Raw genomic sequence first — 19,303 nt, 5'->3', positions numbered from 1 at the left:
CACTAGCGAGCCTAGCCCCTACCACAAGCTGGCTATCAGCGCGACTTAAAAGGAAACAAGCAGCATGCCCACAGCAGAGCGCGTCCATTATGATGACCCGAAGCTGCACAGACCATGGAAGCTGCGCTGCTCATCTCTATTTTTACAGAGAGAGTGGACACAAAGCGACGGACGGATCTCCTTCAGAGCTCTGTGTGTTTGAGCCTGAACCATAGACTGTAAACATCACGGGAATTTCAAACATAATGTAGCAATATTATTGCGCACCTAAACTTTGTGTTGCCCAGGCCTACATTTAAAATTACATTAGGGGCTACTACTGTCAAAACATTCAGGGCTGAAGCCCCGGGAAAATGACCTGGCGATGCCGATGCATGTGCGTGTGTGTTTTGCACACTAATTTCCTTCCAAATTTTCCATCAAGAAGCCAATAAAGATTGTATTAATCAACCAATCAAGTATAAAGCTTGTAGCACATGGAGGCTGTGAGGTTCAATACACACCACAATATAAAAGTATGTCATTTATCAAAAGAATGATGTTTATTCTCTTGTGTAGTGGGGTCAAATCAAATAAGTTTATCCCCCTGGGAGCATGTAAGGGCAGTGGTACAACACTTATATACTGTGTATAGCACAGTATAAACCTGATGTTTAATCCAGTTTTTTTTGTTAAACATTTCAGTTTTTTTTATGAATTTGTAACTGTCAGTTTAGTCAGTGGGATGAAAACAGTTTGACAGAGCTGACAAGAAACTGTCAATAGTGTCGCATCTGCTTGTCTAAATCAGGAAATCCTATTTAACTTCCTGTCAACGCACACACATACACACACACACACACACACATACAGCATAAACGCAGAAGTCAAAAGAGAAAGACCTCAGTTATAGGAACAAATTATCGAGATGAGGACTTCTGACGTACATATGTAAAAGGTAACAGTAACAAATACCTTCAATGACACATAAATGTTGATCTTTAGATCTAAATTCTGTAAATTTAAAGCTCTTATTCAGAAGCTACCCGCTTTTAGTTGTTCTTTAATTATTTCAAGAAGGGTTCGCTGAGATAATTCATACTTACATTTTGTAATCATAATTCATGTGGATGATTTGCCAAGAGAATGTAATCAAATCAGTATTGTTATCAAAGTAAACAAAGTATTTGAAAACCAATTATGGAAATGTGAAACACTATTATGTATTATTACAAACTTTACATGTTTTACATACTGTGTTCCTGATTCCGCTACAACAGAACGTGGTGAGCTACCTGTTACATCAGACGTCACTGTCTGATGTAACAGGAATCCCCACAAATCTATATTTGACATTTCAAAACAAAATTCAGTCATGGTGGGAATCCTCCACACATTGTGATAACACACAAACTTTAGTATATACAAAGTTCTATACTTAAACAACATGACATTTGTATACTGTTACCATTATGATACATTCCACAACAGAAACCGTCTGAGGTTGAGTCTTAGCTGTGTGAAAGGGAGGTTTGTGTTTTGTTTTAGGCTTGCTCGTAAAGGGACATGACTCTGAATCACTTTTCCTAACCTCAATAACTGCCGACATGCCTGTATGCCTGTGACGATACATAAAACTAAAACTATATGAATTTGTATCAGTTCAGCAAACCTGTTGTGGCAGGATGATGAATAAATGAATCACTCAATGACTTTTACAGAGTTACAGAATGCTACTGTATCGCTCTAAACCTTTTTTTTCATATAAGAATTTCAAATGAATGCGTATATTTGGCAGGGGTGGAATGTAACCAAGTACATTTACTTACATGTACTGTAAGTAAAATTTTTAGGTGCTTGCACTTCCATTTTATGCTACTTTATACGTATAGTACACTACAATTCAGAAGGAAAATATGTTCTGTATTTTTTTTTTATTGCGCTAGTTCCACTGCAGCTATGGTTTATTTTGTAATATTTTGTAAAATCATCACATTAAAAAATATGCATTGTTACTTTTTATCGGTACTTTTACTTAAAAGATCACAATACTTTTCCAATCACTGACATTTGGAAACATAACAATAAAATGAGACAGACGAAAACATTTGATTTTGTATTCAGCTTTTCCATCATATATATTTGCTTTTCCAAAATAAATAAATGACATTGTTAACAAACAGCTTTTGTGGTTGTACTATGGCCACTGTGGTTACATTAGGAACCGGCAGATAAAACACTTTAACTCTGTAAAATAGTGAAGAGCAGCAAACCTCAGAGTGCAGATGAGGAAAATATGAATGAGTCCACACAGAGCACTCGCTTGCTGTTTCATCTGCATTTTCTTCTTGTTTAGAATCCACTTCCTGTGGGCAGAGATGATGCAACATTCACTGTAATATCTGTTTATTAGATTATTATATTCAATTCTATGACTATTAAACAATAGATCAAGTGACATTACTCAAAAAATGAGGGTTATACAATTTTGTGAGATTATCCAAAATCTTAATTTACATTGAAAACAATGTTTCAAAATAATATAGACCTATCTAATAAATCAGGAAGCCTCTTTTTTCACACTTGGTTTCCTCGGTACCCAATGAACTTGGGTTTTGGAATTTGGAGCAGTTTTGGACAGTGTTGGATATTAAACTGAATAAAACTAAAATACCGCGGAAAAAAGGTTGAGAAAAAAAGCGCTTCCATAACACTGGCTAATCCGTGTCTACCCTTGACAATAAACGTCCATCTTAAATTCACTCAGCATTTCGCTAAGAGGAAACTACGGTGGCCGACAGGGGCAAACGCCCTGCAACTTAAGAAAACACACGCAAATAGACAAAACACAAGGAAATTAAGAAAACAACTTCATTAATTTGACAACACATGCGCAACATTCAGCAAACGCTCTGCAAATGCACACAACACAACCAAATACATAAACGCGCTGCAAATAAAAAACAATGCAAAAAGAAAAGCACACAAACCCGGAAAACAAATGCAACAAAAAAACGCTGCATCCAGATTACACAACGGAAGTTCTCCAGACCTCTAGAGCAGGGGTTCTCAAACTTTTTTCAATAATGTACCCCCTTTGAATTGTGTTTTTAAGCCAAGTACCCCCTGACCAGCGCAAAAACATTTTGACATCTATTTAAAGAGGAACAATACAGTGTCGGCAGTGATAGATTCACTAAACAACAACCTTATAACTGAAAAACATTTAAATGCTACAATTCAAATGTTCAGAATCCATCACTTACAGTAATTCATTCATTATTATAGTATAATTATTTTAGGAATTATGCGTGACATATTTTAAGCATTTTGCAAAAAGTTCATGTACCCCCTGCAGTACTCCAAAGAACCCCCAGGGGTACGCGTACCCCCATTTGAGAAACACTGCTCTAGAGGGAGCAGCTAGTGGAACAGCTTGATTTTCGAGAGAGAGAGAGAGAGAGAGAGAGAGAGAGAGAGAGAGAGAGAGAATCTCAATCTCAGAACGGTGTGCACCGTTCTGAAACGGTGTGCAACTGCTTTGAGATCATAGACTGTAAATATTAAGTCTATGTTTGAGATATGTTTTCTCTCGTTTGGTGGGTGTGTCTCGGCTCAGGTCACAGGTGATACTCAATCAGCAGAGACGTCTGTAAACTCGTGGTGATAAAACATTTAAAACTGCATCAGCGTTTAACGTTGACGTTTGTTTAAGCCATATTACATGAGAGGGTTTCATTTCGAGGTCCGAAAGGCGCATCACTGAAGTGTAGCCCTCCTCAAGTGTAATATTGTGATTATACAACAACGGTTACCAACAAAATAGGTGATCAATCTGTATTCATATTGTGGAGCAATTCGCTCAGGATTTCTAGTCCCTCCCTGTTTAGTAAACCAGCCGAATTACCATGGAATTGATCAAACTGAATAAATCCCGCCTGCACATATAAACACAAAACTGCTTTGCTAACTCCATCGTGTTGTAAGTAAGATATCTGCTGAAAAAGTTATTGTATTCATTAGGGACGGCACCAGCCGGGAGGGCATGAGACGGGAGCATAGACTGTGTATATATATATATATATATATATATATATATATATATATATAATATACAGTCTAGAGACGGGAGTTCTCCAGGCTGCAGCCATACCCGACTCTAATGAAAAGGCAGAGAGCTCTCTCTCTCTCTCTCTCTCTCTCTCTCTCTCTCTCTCTCTCTCTCTCTCTCTCTCTCTCTCTCTCTCGCTCTCTCCCCGTGGGGTCGAAAATCAAGCTGTTCCACTTAGCTGCTCCGTCTAGAGGTCTGGAGAACTTCCGTTGTGTAATCTGGATGCAGCGTTTCTCTGTTGCATTTGTTTTCGGGGTTTGTGTGCTTTTCTTTTCGCAGCGCGTTTATGTATTTGGTTGTGTTGTGGTATTTTACACGGTAAGACAGTAGTGGGCTATACAGTGTGTTCCAAACAGGCATCTTTTGGACGGGCACTGTACTAGTCTAATTAAAAGTCTGTTGATTTGGTCCTCAGAAGTAACCATGGATCTCAGTGAGGAGGAGTCGGCCCCTCTGGTGATCAGAGACCGGGGAGGCAGCCAGAGGTCCAGTTCTAGCACTGGTCCCACTTTACAAGTACACCTCTACTTCTTCCCAGCCACAAATGACACAACAACAATACACATTTCATCTGGTCAAATCTCTGCTGAAAATGTCTGCATCCAAGCAGGCAAAACATGTGGTAAGATTTCACTGACAAATCATGGGTCTGCCTGAAGGCTTCTCACCTCATTTTAGGCTAAAATATTTAGTATTTATCCTGTATTTATACATACAAGTGTGCAAAAGGCTAACTGCTGGGACAGTAATTATAGCATCGCCTGGTCTATACAATGATATCATATATGTGATCTCTTTCACCAGGAATCTTACCCGTGTACCAAAGTCTTTTTGGTTTGGCATCTGCCGATCTCTCATTTTGGTATCCTCCATCGCACATGTTTAACACAGACGAAAACATACAAGTCCACTTTAGAGTCAGGTAGGTGAAAAATAACTGAAGAATCATACATTCACGCATTTACTTAAACCATTAGTGTACATTATGCTATGTTAAGATATTTTATGAAATGAGATGTAATTTTCTTTTGGACGACCATTAATAAAGAATTTTGTCACCATCCTATCACATTCAAACCTGCATAATGTATGTAAAAAAAAAAAAAGTGCATATGCATATTTTAAGAAGTTAACTTAGTGGTTTGTTATACTGGTATAATGCTAAGCTGAATAATGGACTTGTGTTGTGCAGATTTTTCTTTGGGAACTGGTTTGGACAAGGACCAAGAACATCGTACCGCTACAGTCTGAGCAGAGATAGAATCAGTCCAGTGCTTGACTACAATGTCATTGATTATCTCTTCACTCAGGTACAGTTAAAAACATTTCAAACATGTTATTTATTGACTCACTGAGATACATAATTTCATGGTATATTTTATATTAATGACATTTGTGGATATAGCACCAATATTCTTATAGTATTCTTAATTTAATTGACATTTATCTATAAGGTGGTGTGATAAATCTATCACATTAGATTTGAAGCACTGGCATAATATGCAAAACATCATGACCTGCTATTCAAAACAAAGAATGATCAGGTTAAGGGAGAAAGTAAAACACATTCTTAATATCTCAAAATGTATTTGGTGCTTCAAAATGCATCAAAAGTGTCACATTGGAAAATTGTTGCAAACATTGACTATATATTAAAGACTATGTCCATCACTGATTTCTTTTGGCACATAGGTGCGTAGTGACTTCATTGCTAGTGAGGCAGGAGTGTGTCCACCTTTGAGTGCCCAAGAAGAATGCCTCAGCCTTGCAGTGCTGGACTTGTGGAGAATGGCTAAAGAGCGCCGTCAGAGTGTAAGAGAGCTCTGCAAGACTGTCAGGTATTTACATTTGGATAATGTTTTGTTTTTTGCCCAAACCAGGCTTCACCAGTTCAAGTTCAAACCACCAAGAACTTCATAGAATTACCCTTTTCTCTTTCAGAAATATGACTGTTGTTGTAGTTTGCAGTGATTACAACATCATTATACTCTTCATCTTTCAGCTACAAATCATGCCTTCCTAAATCACATCGCCATGACATTCAGAAACGAAACCGCCTGGATCGTTATCGAATCCGAAACATCCTCAAGCGTTTCTTAAAGAAGCTTGGCAACTGCTCTGTAGATGAGTACAGCTTGAAGATCAAGTACCTGATTGAACTGGCTGCCATCGAGCCCTCTCTGGGAAGCGAAACCTTCCAAGTGAATCCTTCCTCATCCCACTCCAAGTCAACTTTCTCTCTTGTGCGGGTCACTGGGGAAACTGGAATTGAAACCAGTGGAAGTTGGCTTCCTGATGGTTCCCTGGTAAGAACAAGTTCAACTTTAGATCGGGTGGGAATGAGGCATAGTGGTTAGTTAGTCTTTTATTCCACCAGATGACCTGCGTGATACCCCGTTTTAACTTGAATCTGCTTGGCCCTGCTTCATTCTTTGCTTTGTTATCTCATTATGTGGAAAGTACTTTCTATTGTATTGTTTTCTCCTGGCACCTATTGCAATGTTAACAATCCATGGAAATCTGCTTTGAACACAAACAGGCAAACCCAAGGTTTTGCCTGTTTGTGTTTTACTTGCAATTTGCATTGCACTGTTATATGATTTAGTGCCCATCCCCGAGTAAAGAGATGTTGAATAATCAGCCTCTTTTTTTTTTTTTTTTTAGGAGTGGCAAACCTTCTGTGATTTCAAAGAAATCATTGACGTCAGTATAAAGAGGGTATGCCATGAGCAGGTCCCCCAAGACAGCAGGATTGTGACAATAACTCGTAAAGATGACAGATGCTTGGTAAGGGACATATTTAACATTTAACATATAACATTTTGATTTGATGCAAAAGATGAAGTCTATTTATTCTTGATTTGCAAAACAGGAAGCCAACTTCCACAGTCTCAGGGAAGCACTTTCATTTGTGTCTCTTGTTGATGGCTACTTCAGACTGACCACAGACTCCAGCCACTACTTTTGTCTAGACACTGCTCCCTCAAGTATTCTGGAGGGGATCAAAAACCATTGTCACGGCCCAATCCTGTGAGTCATTTAGATGAAAACTGAATTCAATGCCACCATTCACACGCACCAAGGTCAGATATTTCTTTCATATCTTATATTATCAGATCAGAGTTTGCAGTCAACAAGTTGAAAAAGTCAAGATTTAAAGGCGGAACGTTCCTTCTCCGGCAGAGTCCCAAGAACTATGACAAATTCTTCCTCACTGTTTGTGTTCAGGTAAAGGTTCCTGTTGAAGCAGAGTAATAGACACAGAAAAAGACTGATTTAGAATTTACTCTGAGGAGTAATTTACTAGTTATTATTTACTAGTATGTCTGTCCACGTTTTTATGTAGCATAGCCCTGATGACCAAAAAAGATGTTATTATGCTCTTTAATTATTCAGTATGTGACAAGCTTAGCACAATAACCTTATTAATTTAAAAGCTTGTAATTGCAAGCACCGTTTTTGGAAACAGGTCTTAGTCCGTTGCATAACAGTTTATCTCTATGCAGATGATGCACTTGTTTTTCTAAACATTGTTTCTGAATGATATAAAGTTGTGAAAGTTTCTGCCAACGTATGCAAAAGTTGATACCTTGTTAGAAGAACCTCTTCAGAGGTGTTTTGTTTAACATTTATATTTCTGCAGACTCCACTTGGACTTGACTATAAAGACTGTCTCATTATTAAGAATGAGCACTACAGTCTTCCTGGTGTCAATAAATCATTTTCCAGCTTAAAAGAGCTCACTAGCTATTACCAACACAACAAGCTGCTACTGGCTGAAGTACCTGTCAAGTTAGCCCGCTGCTGTCCACCCCGACCCAAAGGTGTGTTTCACAAACCATGGATATAATAATATTTCCAAATATACACTACTATACATATTGTTTTGTATTTGTATTTGTTTCGACATATTAGCCTTTAGTTGTTTTTTTTTATTCTCATCTATGTACAAAACTCAGCTCACATGCATCACATGGTTAATACTGTCTTCAAAATTGATGTTCCAAACTGTGGTAATACATATTTGTATGTACTGCATCCCATTCATACTATACTATTCATACCAATTGTCACAATACAGCACACATTGTTTGTTATTTTCTGAATAAACAGGCAGGGTTACTTAAGGTCAAAGTTTTATTTACCAAACTTTTTTCATGTAGACATCATATCCTGGTTATAGCCACATGCTGTATCCATGTTTTGAGAAACCCAAATATATGTTAGCTATTTCGGAAGACACTAGTATACTGTGTCGCAATAGGATACATGTAAATGAACTCAATATCTCTCGCCATTAGCCTGTATCAACTCAACACCTCAATTTCCTGCTTGAAGTGAGATATGTGCCTTCATATTTATACATCATATACTCTTTAACGATGAACATGTTTTCTGCTGCTCCTACAGAGCTCACAAATCTAATCATCATACGCAGCAACAGCTCTGTAGAAGCTGAGGGCTCTCCGACACCTGAACGGAACAAATTCAGTCATATCCAGTTCCACATGATCAAATATGAAGACCTGAAATGGGTGAGTGTGTACACATTACTGCATGTGAAACAGGCCTGTTACGATAGTACCAATTAATATTAGTCTTCTTCCACTGTTTTGCAATCAATATTATTTTTACCACTTTCTTTTCCAGTTCCTCTACTACACTTTTACCACTGTTGCTCCAACTAAACTCCTACCACTATAACAACTACTAGTGTGCGACAAATTCTACAGTACTATGATTCTGTAGTCAAACTTGTATGACAGGTACTTTATGTTATTAATGATGGAGGCAACTTGAATATAGTTTTTGTATGTGATTTTTCTGTTAGGATGTAAGCCTCGGACAGGGATCCTTCACTCGAATTTTCAGTGGCTACAAAACAGACATTCGTGATGGGGAGAAACATGTGACAGACGTTTTCCTGAAAGAGCTCGATGTTGTTCATAAAAACTACTGGGAGGTGGGTTTTTTCATATTAGAATACAGTGTAATGTTAAGTATTTTGTAGATTACTCATATCGATACAGTATATAAAACATTACTTTGACATCATACACAGGCTGTTTCTTTCTTTTCTCAGTCATTCTTTGAAGCTGCCAGCTTGATGAGCCAGATTTCACACAAACACCTCCTCCTTGTATATGGTGTTAGTGTTCATGGAGTTAAAAGTAAGTTCAAACCAAACTGCAGGTTCTTCCAGACTATTTCTTTGTTTGCTACAGTTTGATGATTGTTTTCCTGTCAGTGTAAATGTGGTTTATGTTTTCTGGATGTGTTAATGTTCAATAGGTACAAGGCGAGAAACAGTACGGAGTTCAGTTACAAAGCTTTTTTTTGCTTAGTTTAGTTTAGCTTTAGCTTAGTTTCTTTAAGAAACTTGAACTATTTCCCATTAGGATTCAATGTGGGGGGAGGCTGTTCCAATATGTTACAACTGGTAGTGGTAGTACAATGATAGTGCATTGGTTCTGGGCAGAGGCAGGGTTAAACCATAACCTAAGGCCAGTCTGTATCATAACCATGTCATTGGTAGGTAAAAGCTGCGAACAGAGCCTGTATTTGCAGGCTCTGATCCTCTAAAATTCTGCACATTTGCAAACAACAATAAACTGTTAATAAATAGAAACCTTAAATCATTCTCTTCATATTGAGCAAAATAACTATCTTCACATGAAATCCTCATATGACCCTGACTCAGTCCCTTGTCTGCGGGTGAGCGTTTCTGACCATGTGTTTGTTTGAAGTACAGCTGTTGAAACAAACCTTGCTGTGCTTTACAGACATCATGGTGCAGGAGTTTGTCGAGCACGGGGCCCTCGACCTTTACTTACAGAGAGGGAGATCTGTGTCAGTGAGCTGGAAACTTGACGTAGCCAAACAACTCGCATCTGCCCTCAACTTTCTGGTAAGATAAACTTCAGAGCATTACTACTAGATCTTACAAAAGTAATGACAGAAACCCCAATCTACAGCAGGATTGGCCGTTTAAACTCAAAGTTGACCAATGCGACAAACTATAATGAGTCACCATTAACATGTAACTGTACTGCAGGAAGAAAAGAACATCGTTCATGGAAATATCTGCGCCAAAAATCTGCTGCTGGCCAGAGAGGGTGACCTGTCGCAGGGCAGCTCTCCTTTTATCAAGCTGAGCGACCCGGGCATCAGTGTGGCCATGCTGGCTAAGGATGGTAAATCAATGAGGGTTTTCCAATCCCCCTGTAACCATGTATGACACCATCAGGTCCATTTCTGTCAGGAGAGAAAATGAGAGATACCTGATGAATGATTTTGTATTTATATATTAATTCAGTAACACTCAAATAAAAGTGAATGGACTGAAAGTGTAGTATATTAAGTTGCTTACCATTTCCTGTAACCACATATAAATACAGTATGTTAATTTCAAATAATACTTTACAACATAAACAAAATAAATGTAACACCCAAGTAAATGTGACACATTTAAAAATGTGCATCATTCATGCATTTGTGAATATGCATTTCTGCATGTGGTTGTTTAGTGATCCTTGACAGGATCCCCTGGGTGGCCCCTGAGGTGCTGGAGTCTCCAGACAACCTGACTCTGGAGTGTGATAAGTGGAGCTTTGGTGCCACCCTGTGGGAAATCTTCAACAGTGGAGAACCTCCGCTGCGAGGCTGGGACTTGGACCAGGTACCTCCACTTCTGTCCTGATAAGTCAAACAAACTGACAGGGTAACAGGTTGTCAACGTACTGTCCATTAAACAGTGACTTTAAGTACTAGTTTAGAAAAAGAAACATGTATTGAAGGTGTTAAGTGCCTATGGGATCAAACCTGAGGGAAATATCACAATTACACAAAGTTTACTATCTAGGCTTTTGGGCAAACATACAATGAATGATGTGAGCTACTGATGTGTTTTCTGTAGAAGCGGCAGCTTTATGAGCGCTTCCTGCAGCTGCCTCCCTCCCAGTGGACAGAGCTAGCTGATCTGATCAGCCAGTGTATGGACTACCAGGCAGCCTTCAGACCTTCCTGTCGCAGTATCATTCGTCAACTCAACAGTCTGATCACTTCAGGTAATCATTATACAAGTCAGCTGATAATGCATACGAACATTATAAACCACATAGCTTATCAAATGTCAAGTTTACTTTTCTTTATTTCAATTCAATAAACAAGATAATTTATAAATTGACCCATTTTAAACTTTTCTGATCAGTGTTGATCCTTGGAAAAAAAAGAAATCTGATCCCAGACCATCATTTTCACAAATTATAATCTTAAATGCTTCTTTTGTCCTTCTGTTTTGTCTCCCTGATATCTCCCTCAAAATGGGTAGTGTTTTTTTTGGAATAAGGCTATTCCATTACATCAGAAAACCAAAAAGCCATTACCGTTATGCTTTTGTGTTTCATGGCAGACTATGAGATACTACACGCTGCTGAGCCCGTCACACAGAGCTCTGTGTGGAGAGCCATCAGCCCTGCTCAACACGACCAGACATTGTTTGAGGAGAGACACCTACGCTACATCCATCCTCTGGGGAAAGTAAGTCTGCAGCGTCAGAACAACTACTGTAGAGGACCACACTATTTAAAATGCATATCCCTTTGGGCCAATCAGTGCAATGATCATGATCTTATGTTTTAAAAAAGGTCTGTATCATGATGGATAGACAATTTAAATTACATGGCCAATTATGTATTTAAAAAATGTAAATGACTCACATTAACCACTGACCTTTCATTAAGAGGTCATTAACGGTGCACAAAACATTGTTTGATGGACAAACAGATGAATAAACAGGACAGAGCAGACAGCATATTAACTAAAGCCACTATCTGTTCATATAATATGAAAAAAGTATTTTATGATGAGCCGTCTCTTTGCACAACAAGCCTCCTTTTTACCTTCAAAATGCCTCACAGAATCTCATATATCATGTCCTACAGTGGCACATGTGTGATGAGGTTTATTATCATTTTTTTGGATGTGAGCGACAACTGAATGACTTAAAACCTTTCCAGGGAAACTTTGGCAGCGTCGAACTTTGCCGGTATGACCCGCTAGGCGATAACACCGGTGAACTGGTCGCTGTAAAAAAGCTGCAGCCCAACAAGCAGTCAACCCTGGAGGACTTCAAGAAGGAGGTCAAAACCCTCAGCATTTTACACTGCGACTACATCGTCAAATACAGAGGAGTCTGCTACAGCACGGGTAATAAAATGACTCACTGCAAACATAGCACACGATGTACTAAAATAATCAACTTCAGTAAAACATTAAAATTGTTAGAATGCTTAGTTTTAAAATTCCTATTTTTAATTTCACCTCTCCTATCTAATAATAAACAAATAACTAATAAATAAAACTACTTGTATAATGAACTCTGTTTGCCTGTTTTATGTAAGGGGAATTTTGGCGTTATTACATACATAAAACTATCTCAGAACTTGAGTTCAATCTTGTAACTGAAAAGATGAAACAATAAAATGTCATAATAACTTGTCGGTCAAACATATTTTCTTCTTCCTTTATACCTTTGGAGTATATGCATCCTCTGCATGATCCTGGGTTACATTTTAAATCAGTCTTAAGCTGACACCGTTGTCTAGAGCGATTTATGACCGATTCAAGGAATGAGATATGATTGGAAGTGCCTGTCTTCTGGGTTTGGAAGTTTTTTTCTCTGCTGAATGACTTTAATGTGTTTGCCTGTTCACAGGTCGGCTCAGTATGAGTTTGGTGATGGAGTACCTGCCCAACGGCAGCCTTATTGGCTACATGGAGAGTAACCGACATAACGTCACCCCCAGACGAATGCTGCTTTTTGCTTCTCAGATCTGTAAGGTAAGAGTAAGATACATGAGTTCTACTCCTGCAAGTGGTAGTCATCACAAAATGTAAAAGTAAGATATGTTTGAATGGACTGTGATTTGACAAAATCTTGCAGCTTTTACATTAATCATTCAAGTAGTGTGACTTTGAGTTTTAGAATTTTCCTAAACATAAACTCTGTTACTATTGCCAAAAAATGTCTCAATCATCAAAAAGAAGTGTTGTTTTGAAATTAGTCCCTAACAAAAAAAAGTCTTAAAGAAATCCTTCAGAAACATTTGAAGATCATTCCTCCTGGAAAAACAGGTCAGTAATCCCTGGACTAAATGGAAGAAACTGTTGTAGACTACTTACTTTATGGTACAAATATCCAAACACACACACACACACACAAAAAAAAAAAAGACAAAATCGACCAAATCTGCGTCAGGCAGGCAAAACGCTCCTGGTGTGGTATGGTGCACGGTGGAGGACAGAACATAACCACGGCACAGCCGGAACATGGCGCATTTGCGCCTTGTTGAATCCCGGTGTAAGGTGTTCAAGGTTCAAAGCCGTGAGCCTATTTCTTATCTTGTGGCTCCATAAATCATTTTCACTATCTGTAAGACAGTACCAAAAATTGATTACATCGGATAAAACAAAAGTGACAGGGACAAGATTTATTTCCTTCTCTTTTGTTGTTTATCATTTTCCCAGGGGATGGAGTACCTGCAGACCCTGCGTTATGTGCACAGAGACCTCGCAGCCAGAAATATTCTTGTGGCCAGTGAGTCGCTGGTGAAAATCGCTGATTTTGGGCTGACCAAGGTTATTCCTTGTGACAAGGAGTACTACCGAGTCACCCAGCCTGGAGAAAGCCCCATTTTCTGGTAGCTTTCCTTATATTTGAAAACTAAAAGTTACTCTTTAATCCAAAGTGTTAAAGCAAAAATGTGTAACTTTCTGCAGTTTGTCAACCCCTGCTGCTAAATAATATCCTCAGCAATGACGGCAACATTGTTGTAGAAGACTGTGTGAAAGCTTTGTTTGATTTAGACATTGCAAAATTTGGCTAGCATTTTCCCGTTTCCAGTCTTTGCACTAAGCTAAGCTAACCGACCGCTCGCTGTAAACTTATATTTAAGTTTTTAGTTCCTGGAGGTTGACCACTGCTTATCTAATAACAGGTACGCCCCAGAGTCCATCAATGAGTCCAGATTCTCCCACAAGTCAGATGTCTGGAGTTTTGGAGTCGTTCTTCACGAGCTCTTCTGCTACTGCGACACCAACTCCAACCCAAAAAGAGTAAGAAGGTTTACTATCGATAAATTCATGCATGGACAATATTTTAATACTATTAAATTGCCAAGAATGTTTTCCTTCAAACAGCAACACTACTTTGGTTTCCCCCTTTTTATGTTTTCTTAATGTCACTTTCACTTTTAGCTATGTATGCAGGAGATTGGACACAATGTGCAGAGTCCATCCATTTCAATGCAGCTGGCAAATATTCTAAAGAATAACTGGAGGTTACCGGCTCCTCCAAACTGCCCGCCCAAGGTATGTTCACTCTATATGATTCAATAGTTAAAAAGGCAGTAACCTTTTTAAAAGACTCAACTTGATAATAAAATAAATGATTTGCCACTTTTCTACATTCACATACCTAAAAATGTGCTGTGATGTTATAATTCTACTGTAAATCACCATTGACGAGATGATTGTGGCCTAGGTATTAAATCAGTGACAGAGTGCTCCTCAAAATTAGGACACTTCCCAAAACATCCTTTGTCCTTTTGCAAGGATTTTGTAGATTTTGTCTTTTTATTTCACCATCTGCTACTGGATTGGAATGATAACTTCGAAACCGGGGGTAGACACCACTTCACAAATTACAGGCCTGTTTCACTACTGGCACAATTCTCCAAAATACTAGTAACAATGTTTCAATAACAGATTAGACACATTTTTAGATAAAAAATAAATAACTTTCCGACAGTCAATACAGACTCAGATCAAGCATTTCAACATCACTGGCATTCAATTGAGGAAATTGAAATGCCATAGATCACAAACAGTTTGCAGTTGGTCTTTATAGATCTTAAAAAGTAGTAGTTTTGTAAGGGGGGGAAAATATTCTGGGGGGGAATTTAAAAGAGCTACTGGAGACTTTTATTTAGAAATGTGCAAATTAAAAAGGTGGTTTGACAGAAACAAATTATCATTAAATTTAAGTAAAACTAAAATCATGTTATTAGGTAATTGTAAAAAGAGTAATCAAGTACAGATACAGGTAGATGGTGTGAACATTGGAAGAGTTAATGAAAATAAGTTTCTTGGTGTGATAATAGATGACAAAAAAAGTCTCACACAAAACATATAACAATAAACAATAAACTTTCATTAAGCATTTCAGTACTTAGTAAGGCGAAACACATTCTGGACCACAAATTATTCCACATTCTTTACTGTTCACTGATATTACCATATTTAAATTACTGTGGAGATGTTAGGGGCAATACTTGTCAAAGTAAATGTACACTATCATCACTATCTATATTGCAAAAAAAGAGCCATAGGGATAATTCAAAATAGCAATTATAGAGATCACACAAATGTACTATTCTTAAAATAAAAAAAACATTGATCTGCTTCATTTTTAAACAGCACAAATAATGTGTAAAGCAATAAACAACTTACTCCCTGGCAATTTCAGAATTTGTATTTAATAGAGATGGGGGATATAATTTGAGGAGGTAAATTTAAAACATCTTCGTATCCGTACAACATTAAAAGTTTATTGTATTTCTATATGTAGAGTGAAAGCTGTGGAACGGATTGAGTGCAGTGCTAAAGCAATGCCCGAGCATAACCCAGTTCAAAGAGCAGTACAAAAATATGGTTTCACAAGTTAAAGGGATGAAAAAGACCTTCTCACAGATTATTTATTTACAATATTTATTTTCTATGGTGGATATGCACATATGTAAATATGTACGTTTTCTCTCTTTTTTTGGTGTGTGGGTATAATAAAAACATAAATATATGTAGCAAATTGTAAAGAATGTGTTAAGATAGAATATGATATAAATATGAAGCTATGTGAAGATCAATAATGAGTAGTGGAGAAGGGGATTAAATAAATGTATGCTTCTTCCTATTCTTTTTCAGGCATGTTAAGTTATTGTTTGTTTTTATTTTTGTTCTTTTAGCTTTTATTGTATTATTTTTACATATTCTAAATAAAGCTTTTATTCATTCATTCATTCCTGGAAGAGGCTGACAATCTTCACAGCTGTGGCCATGATAAATATTTTAAACATCTTATTTTGACTCACCGAACTAGTCGCTGCAACTGTCATACTACAACGCAAACAACAGTTCTTTGCTCTGTCAACTAATATATCTTTGTCATTGTAACACCAGGTGTACAATTTGATGAAGCAGTGCTGGGTGTACAACTTTGAGGAGCGGCCGTGTTTCTCAGACCTGGGAAACCAAATTGAAACCATCATGCAGGATGAGAGAGAGAGCCCTAAGGGCTGACAAGAAATTGTTGCACATCGCAGAATGAAATGATGAAATTGAATTGACAGTACAAATTGAAATTCAGTTCACACAGGTATCACACACACACACATACAACATCCACTTAAGCATTCACATACTGACTTCTTACTGACCATCCTATTAGACGACATGTATGACTTTCATGGGTCTAAAGGGTCAAAATTCAAGGTATCATAGAAACTGAAAAAAGGTTTAAAGCTTTAGCCTAGAATTTTTTTAATTTATTTGATGAAATGCATTTTAAAAAATGATTTTTTTTGGTGCATCTAATATTTCCCTTTTTGCATTTATATTGTGGCAGTGTACTGTTGCAGTGAATAATTTGTTGCATTTTGTAGTCTCATTTACATCCTTTACTGTGTTCAAAATAAAGCAATATTGTGGCAGCAGCTTTTGTACTGTAAGTGGTTATTGACAATTAGCTGATTTGCCAATTTACAGTGAAACAATAGATAACAGAAAACCGCTTTGCGGCGCAGTGACTTCTTTTAATTTTTTAAGTTCTTGTGCTGCCCTCCACGTGATATGAAATAATGCCGCCCCGGGCGACTGCCCGGTTCGCCCTTGCTAAAAACCGCCACTGCCTCTGAAAACTCCTGCTTCTGCCTGAATCAGAGAAAAGCAGTCTGTCTGTCAAGGCAGGAGGTCTATCCACAATTAAAATCATAATTTCTGGCTGAATCATCAAGCGGTTTTCTTTGTTACAAATGCTGGACATGAAGGCTATTTATTATAGAGGTATAGACTACTTCATTAAATTAAAAATGTGGGGTTTCATACCAAAACACTATCTGTGTACGCGGCTTTACATAAATACATAAAAATACTTTACTTAAAGATAGCCTTAGCTTTTAAATGAGTAGCCTACAATTAGAACGATATTCACTTAGTTTATAAGAAGGATTAGCTTACCTCTTATTAAATTCAACAGTTCATAGACTGTATATAAAACTAACGTTAGGTTGAGATATCGATGACTTTTTACTCGCTGTTAAATCTGTCACTGAGAGCATTTCTGTTTTTTAATCCAGATGATGACGTAGTTCCAGAGGGACGGTCTCTGCCTCTCTGCGGACTGGTCAATCGCGCACCCCACAATCTTTTTTTTTTTGCACTCCCCAGTCACACTGTGCTTGCTTTCCAGGCAAATGCCGGTGCTGTGTTGAAGTCTGTTCCCACCAGAATACCATTTAAATCATGTTTTATGTTCTCTATAAACCACATTAACAAATATGATTTGTGTTTTTTTTTCCATTTTCAACTTCTCCAAAATGAACCAATTAGCTGCATAAACACACCCTTTAGCTCACCCACTAAGAGTGTTTGCCCCATGTTGGCTGAGTCCTGCAGCGGCGCGGGTTTGAGTCCGACCTGCTGCCCTTTGCTGCGTGTCATACCTCATCTCTCTCCCCTTTCCTGTCTATCCACTGTCACTATACAATAAAGGGAAAAGCCCCCAACCTAGCTACTGCGCATGTGCGACTGCCAACAAAGATGTTACAGCAGTGAGAGGTCTCACTCTGTAGCTAAAACAGAGACCTGAACACAGGGTGAAAAGAGGAGCTGCAGCAATGTGCAGTACAACAAAAATGTGGTGTTTTAAAAAAAACTTTAACCATGTAAACCTATTCTGGTACAACTTCAAAATACAATTATGAACCTGAAAATGAGCATAAAATGGCCACTTTAATGATGTTATCGTTTAGGCTAGTTCTGCAGTTATAATCTTTATCCACAAGAGGACTCCCCATTTCCCTGTTCCCTTTGGAAACTAATTACACTGTAGTAGGCCTACATACATCATGCCATGAATTGCAAAAGTGATGGGTTTAGAACTTCCAGTATCATAAGAGGAGAACAAATCTTGAGGTATAACTAGCTACATGCATTAATGGCCTGGTGAGAGACCTGGATTTTAATGTCATGGTGGATGCTTTTGCACAGTAACTGGGAAGAAGAAACACTCAGTTCCTTTGGTTACTGTGAGTTTATGGCTCAATTTTCTAGGAGTCTCTTTTCATGTTCTCTGGCTAATAATGATAATATGTTGCTGTCAAACAGAAATTCAATACAGGCTAGCATTCATTTTCTTTAATTTGAGGTTACTTGCAAAAACTGACCTATTGGTGTTGTATGTATACAGCTGTGCACAGGCGGTCGTAGTTCACAGGGGAACTTTTAATGACCAGGAGAAGAAAGACTTCTGCAGATTTATCAGCTCCTCCACATTTGTCAGGAAGGTCCAGCAGCATGGGGAAATGGCGACAGTGTTGATAATAGAGGAAGTCTTTTATGTTATCAGGAAGAGAGCTGAAGCCTGTGATATAGGCAGCACTCACATTTCGTTGACATTTTGACCAGGAGTATACATATGAGTTTTTTGTGGTGGGTCGCCTTATTTGACTGTCATCCTCTCTCACGTCTAGGTGGAGTCGGATGGTTTTGTAGTCAAAAAAATCTTTAAAAAGATGGAGGGCCAACAGACCAAGAGCTCCCGCCAGCAAGAAGGTTTTTGCTCTGAGGTTTCTCATCCTTGAAAATCTGCAGTGACAAAACAAAACATCTTAATATGACATAAAACAATTTGTTAGGTAAATTAAGGTTAAGGATATCACACCTGCAGGCATTACAGCCACTGTCACACTACATCAATTTAACAACAAATGTGAAGAGCTGCAGTCTCATAGATGTGTACACTACCTGCTCAGTGCAAAGTAAACCAGCAGCTGCTGAAGAAACATATAATATGCTAGTCAGACGGATTGACAGGGCTATCGCCTGTATGTGTAAATACATCAGCTGTGCCCTGAAAAAGGTCTAAAACACGATATA

General features: G+C 38.1%; 1 protein-coding gene across 1 annotated transcript; it reads left to right on the top strand.

Annotated features, from left to right (window-relative positions):
* Positions 1 to 837: 837 nt before the first annotated feature.
* Positions 838 to 16,860, top strand: jak3 (Janus kinase 3 (a protein tyrosine kinase, leukocyte)). The gene is made up of 24 exons (XM_078258742.1): positions 838 to 937; positions 4,506 to 4,712; positions 4,895 to 5,012; positions 5,283 to 5,400; positions 5,783 to 5,928; positions 6,093 to 6,396; positions 6,755 to 6,877; positions 6,963 to 7,120; positions 7,207 to 7,318; positions 7,734 to 7,914; positions 8,501 to 8,625; positions 8,922 to 9,053; positions 9,174 to 9,261; positions 9,874 to 9,998; positions 10,146 to 10,284; positions 10,618 to 10,769; positions 11,007 to 11,157; positions 11,502 to 11,629; positions 12,109 to 12,298; positions 12,807 to 12,931; positions 13,619 to 13,791; positions 14,089 to 14,206; positions 14,348 to 14,461; positions 16,328 to 16,860. Exons 2-24 carry the CDS (start codon positions 4,514 to 4,516, stop codon positions 16,445 to 16,447), a joined length of 3,339 nt encoding a protein of 1,112 aa, XP_078114868.1. The 5' UTR covers positions 838 to 937; positions 4,506 to 4,513; the 3' UTR covers positions 16,448 to 16,860.
* The last annotated feature ends 2,443 nt before the right edge of the window (positions 16,861 to 19,303 follow it).

The sequence above is a fragment of the Sander vitreus genome, chromosome 9 (genome assembly GCF_031162955.1).
Source record: "Sander vitreus isolate 19-12246 chromosome 9, sanVit1, whole genome shotgun sequence".
Taxonomy (NCBI): Eukaryota; Metazoa; Chordata; class Actinopteri; order Perciformes; family Percidae; genus Sander; species Sander vitreus.
The sequence above is the reverse complement of the archived record's forward strand: the minus strand, read 5'-3'. Positions and strand labels throughout refer to the sequence as shown.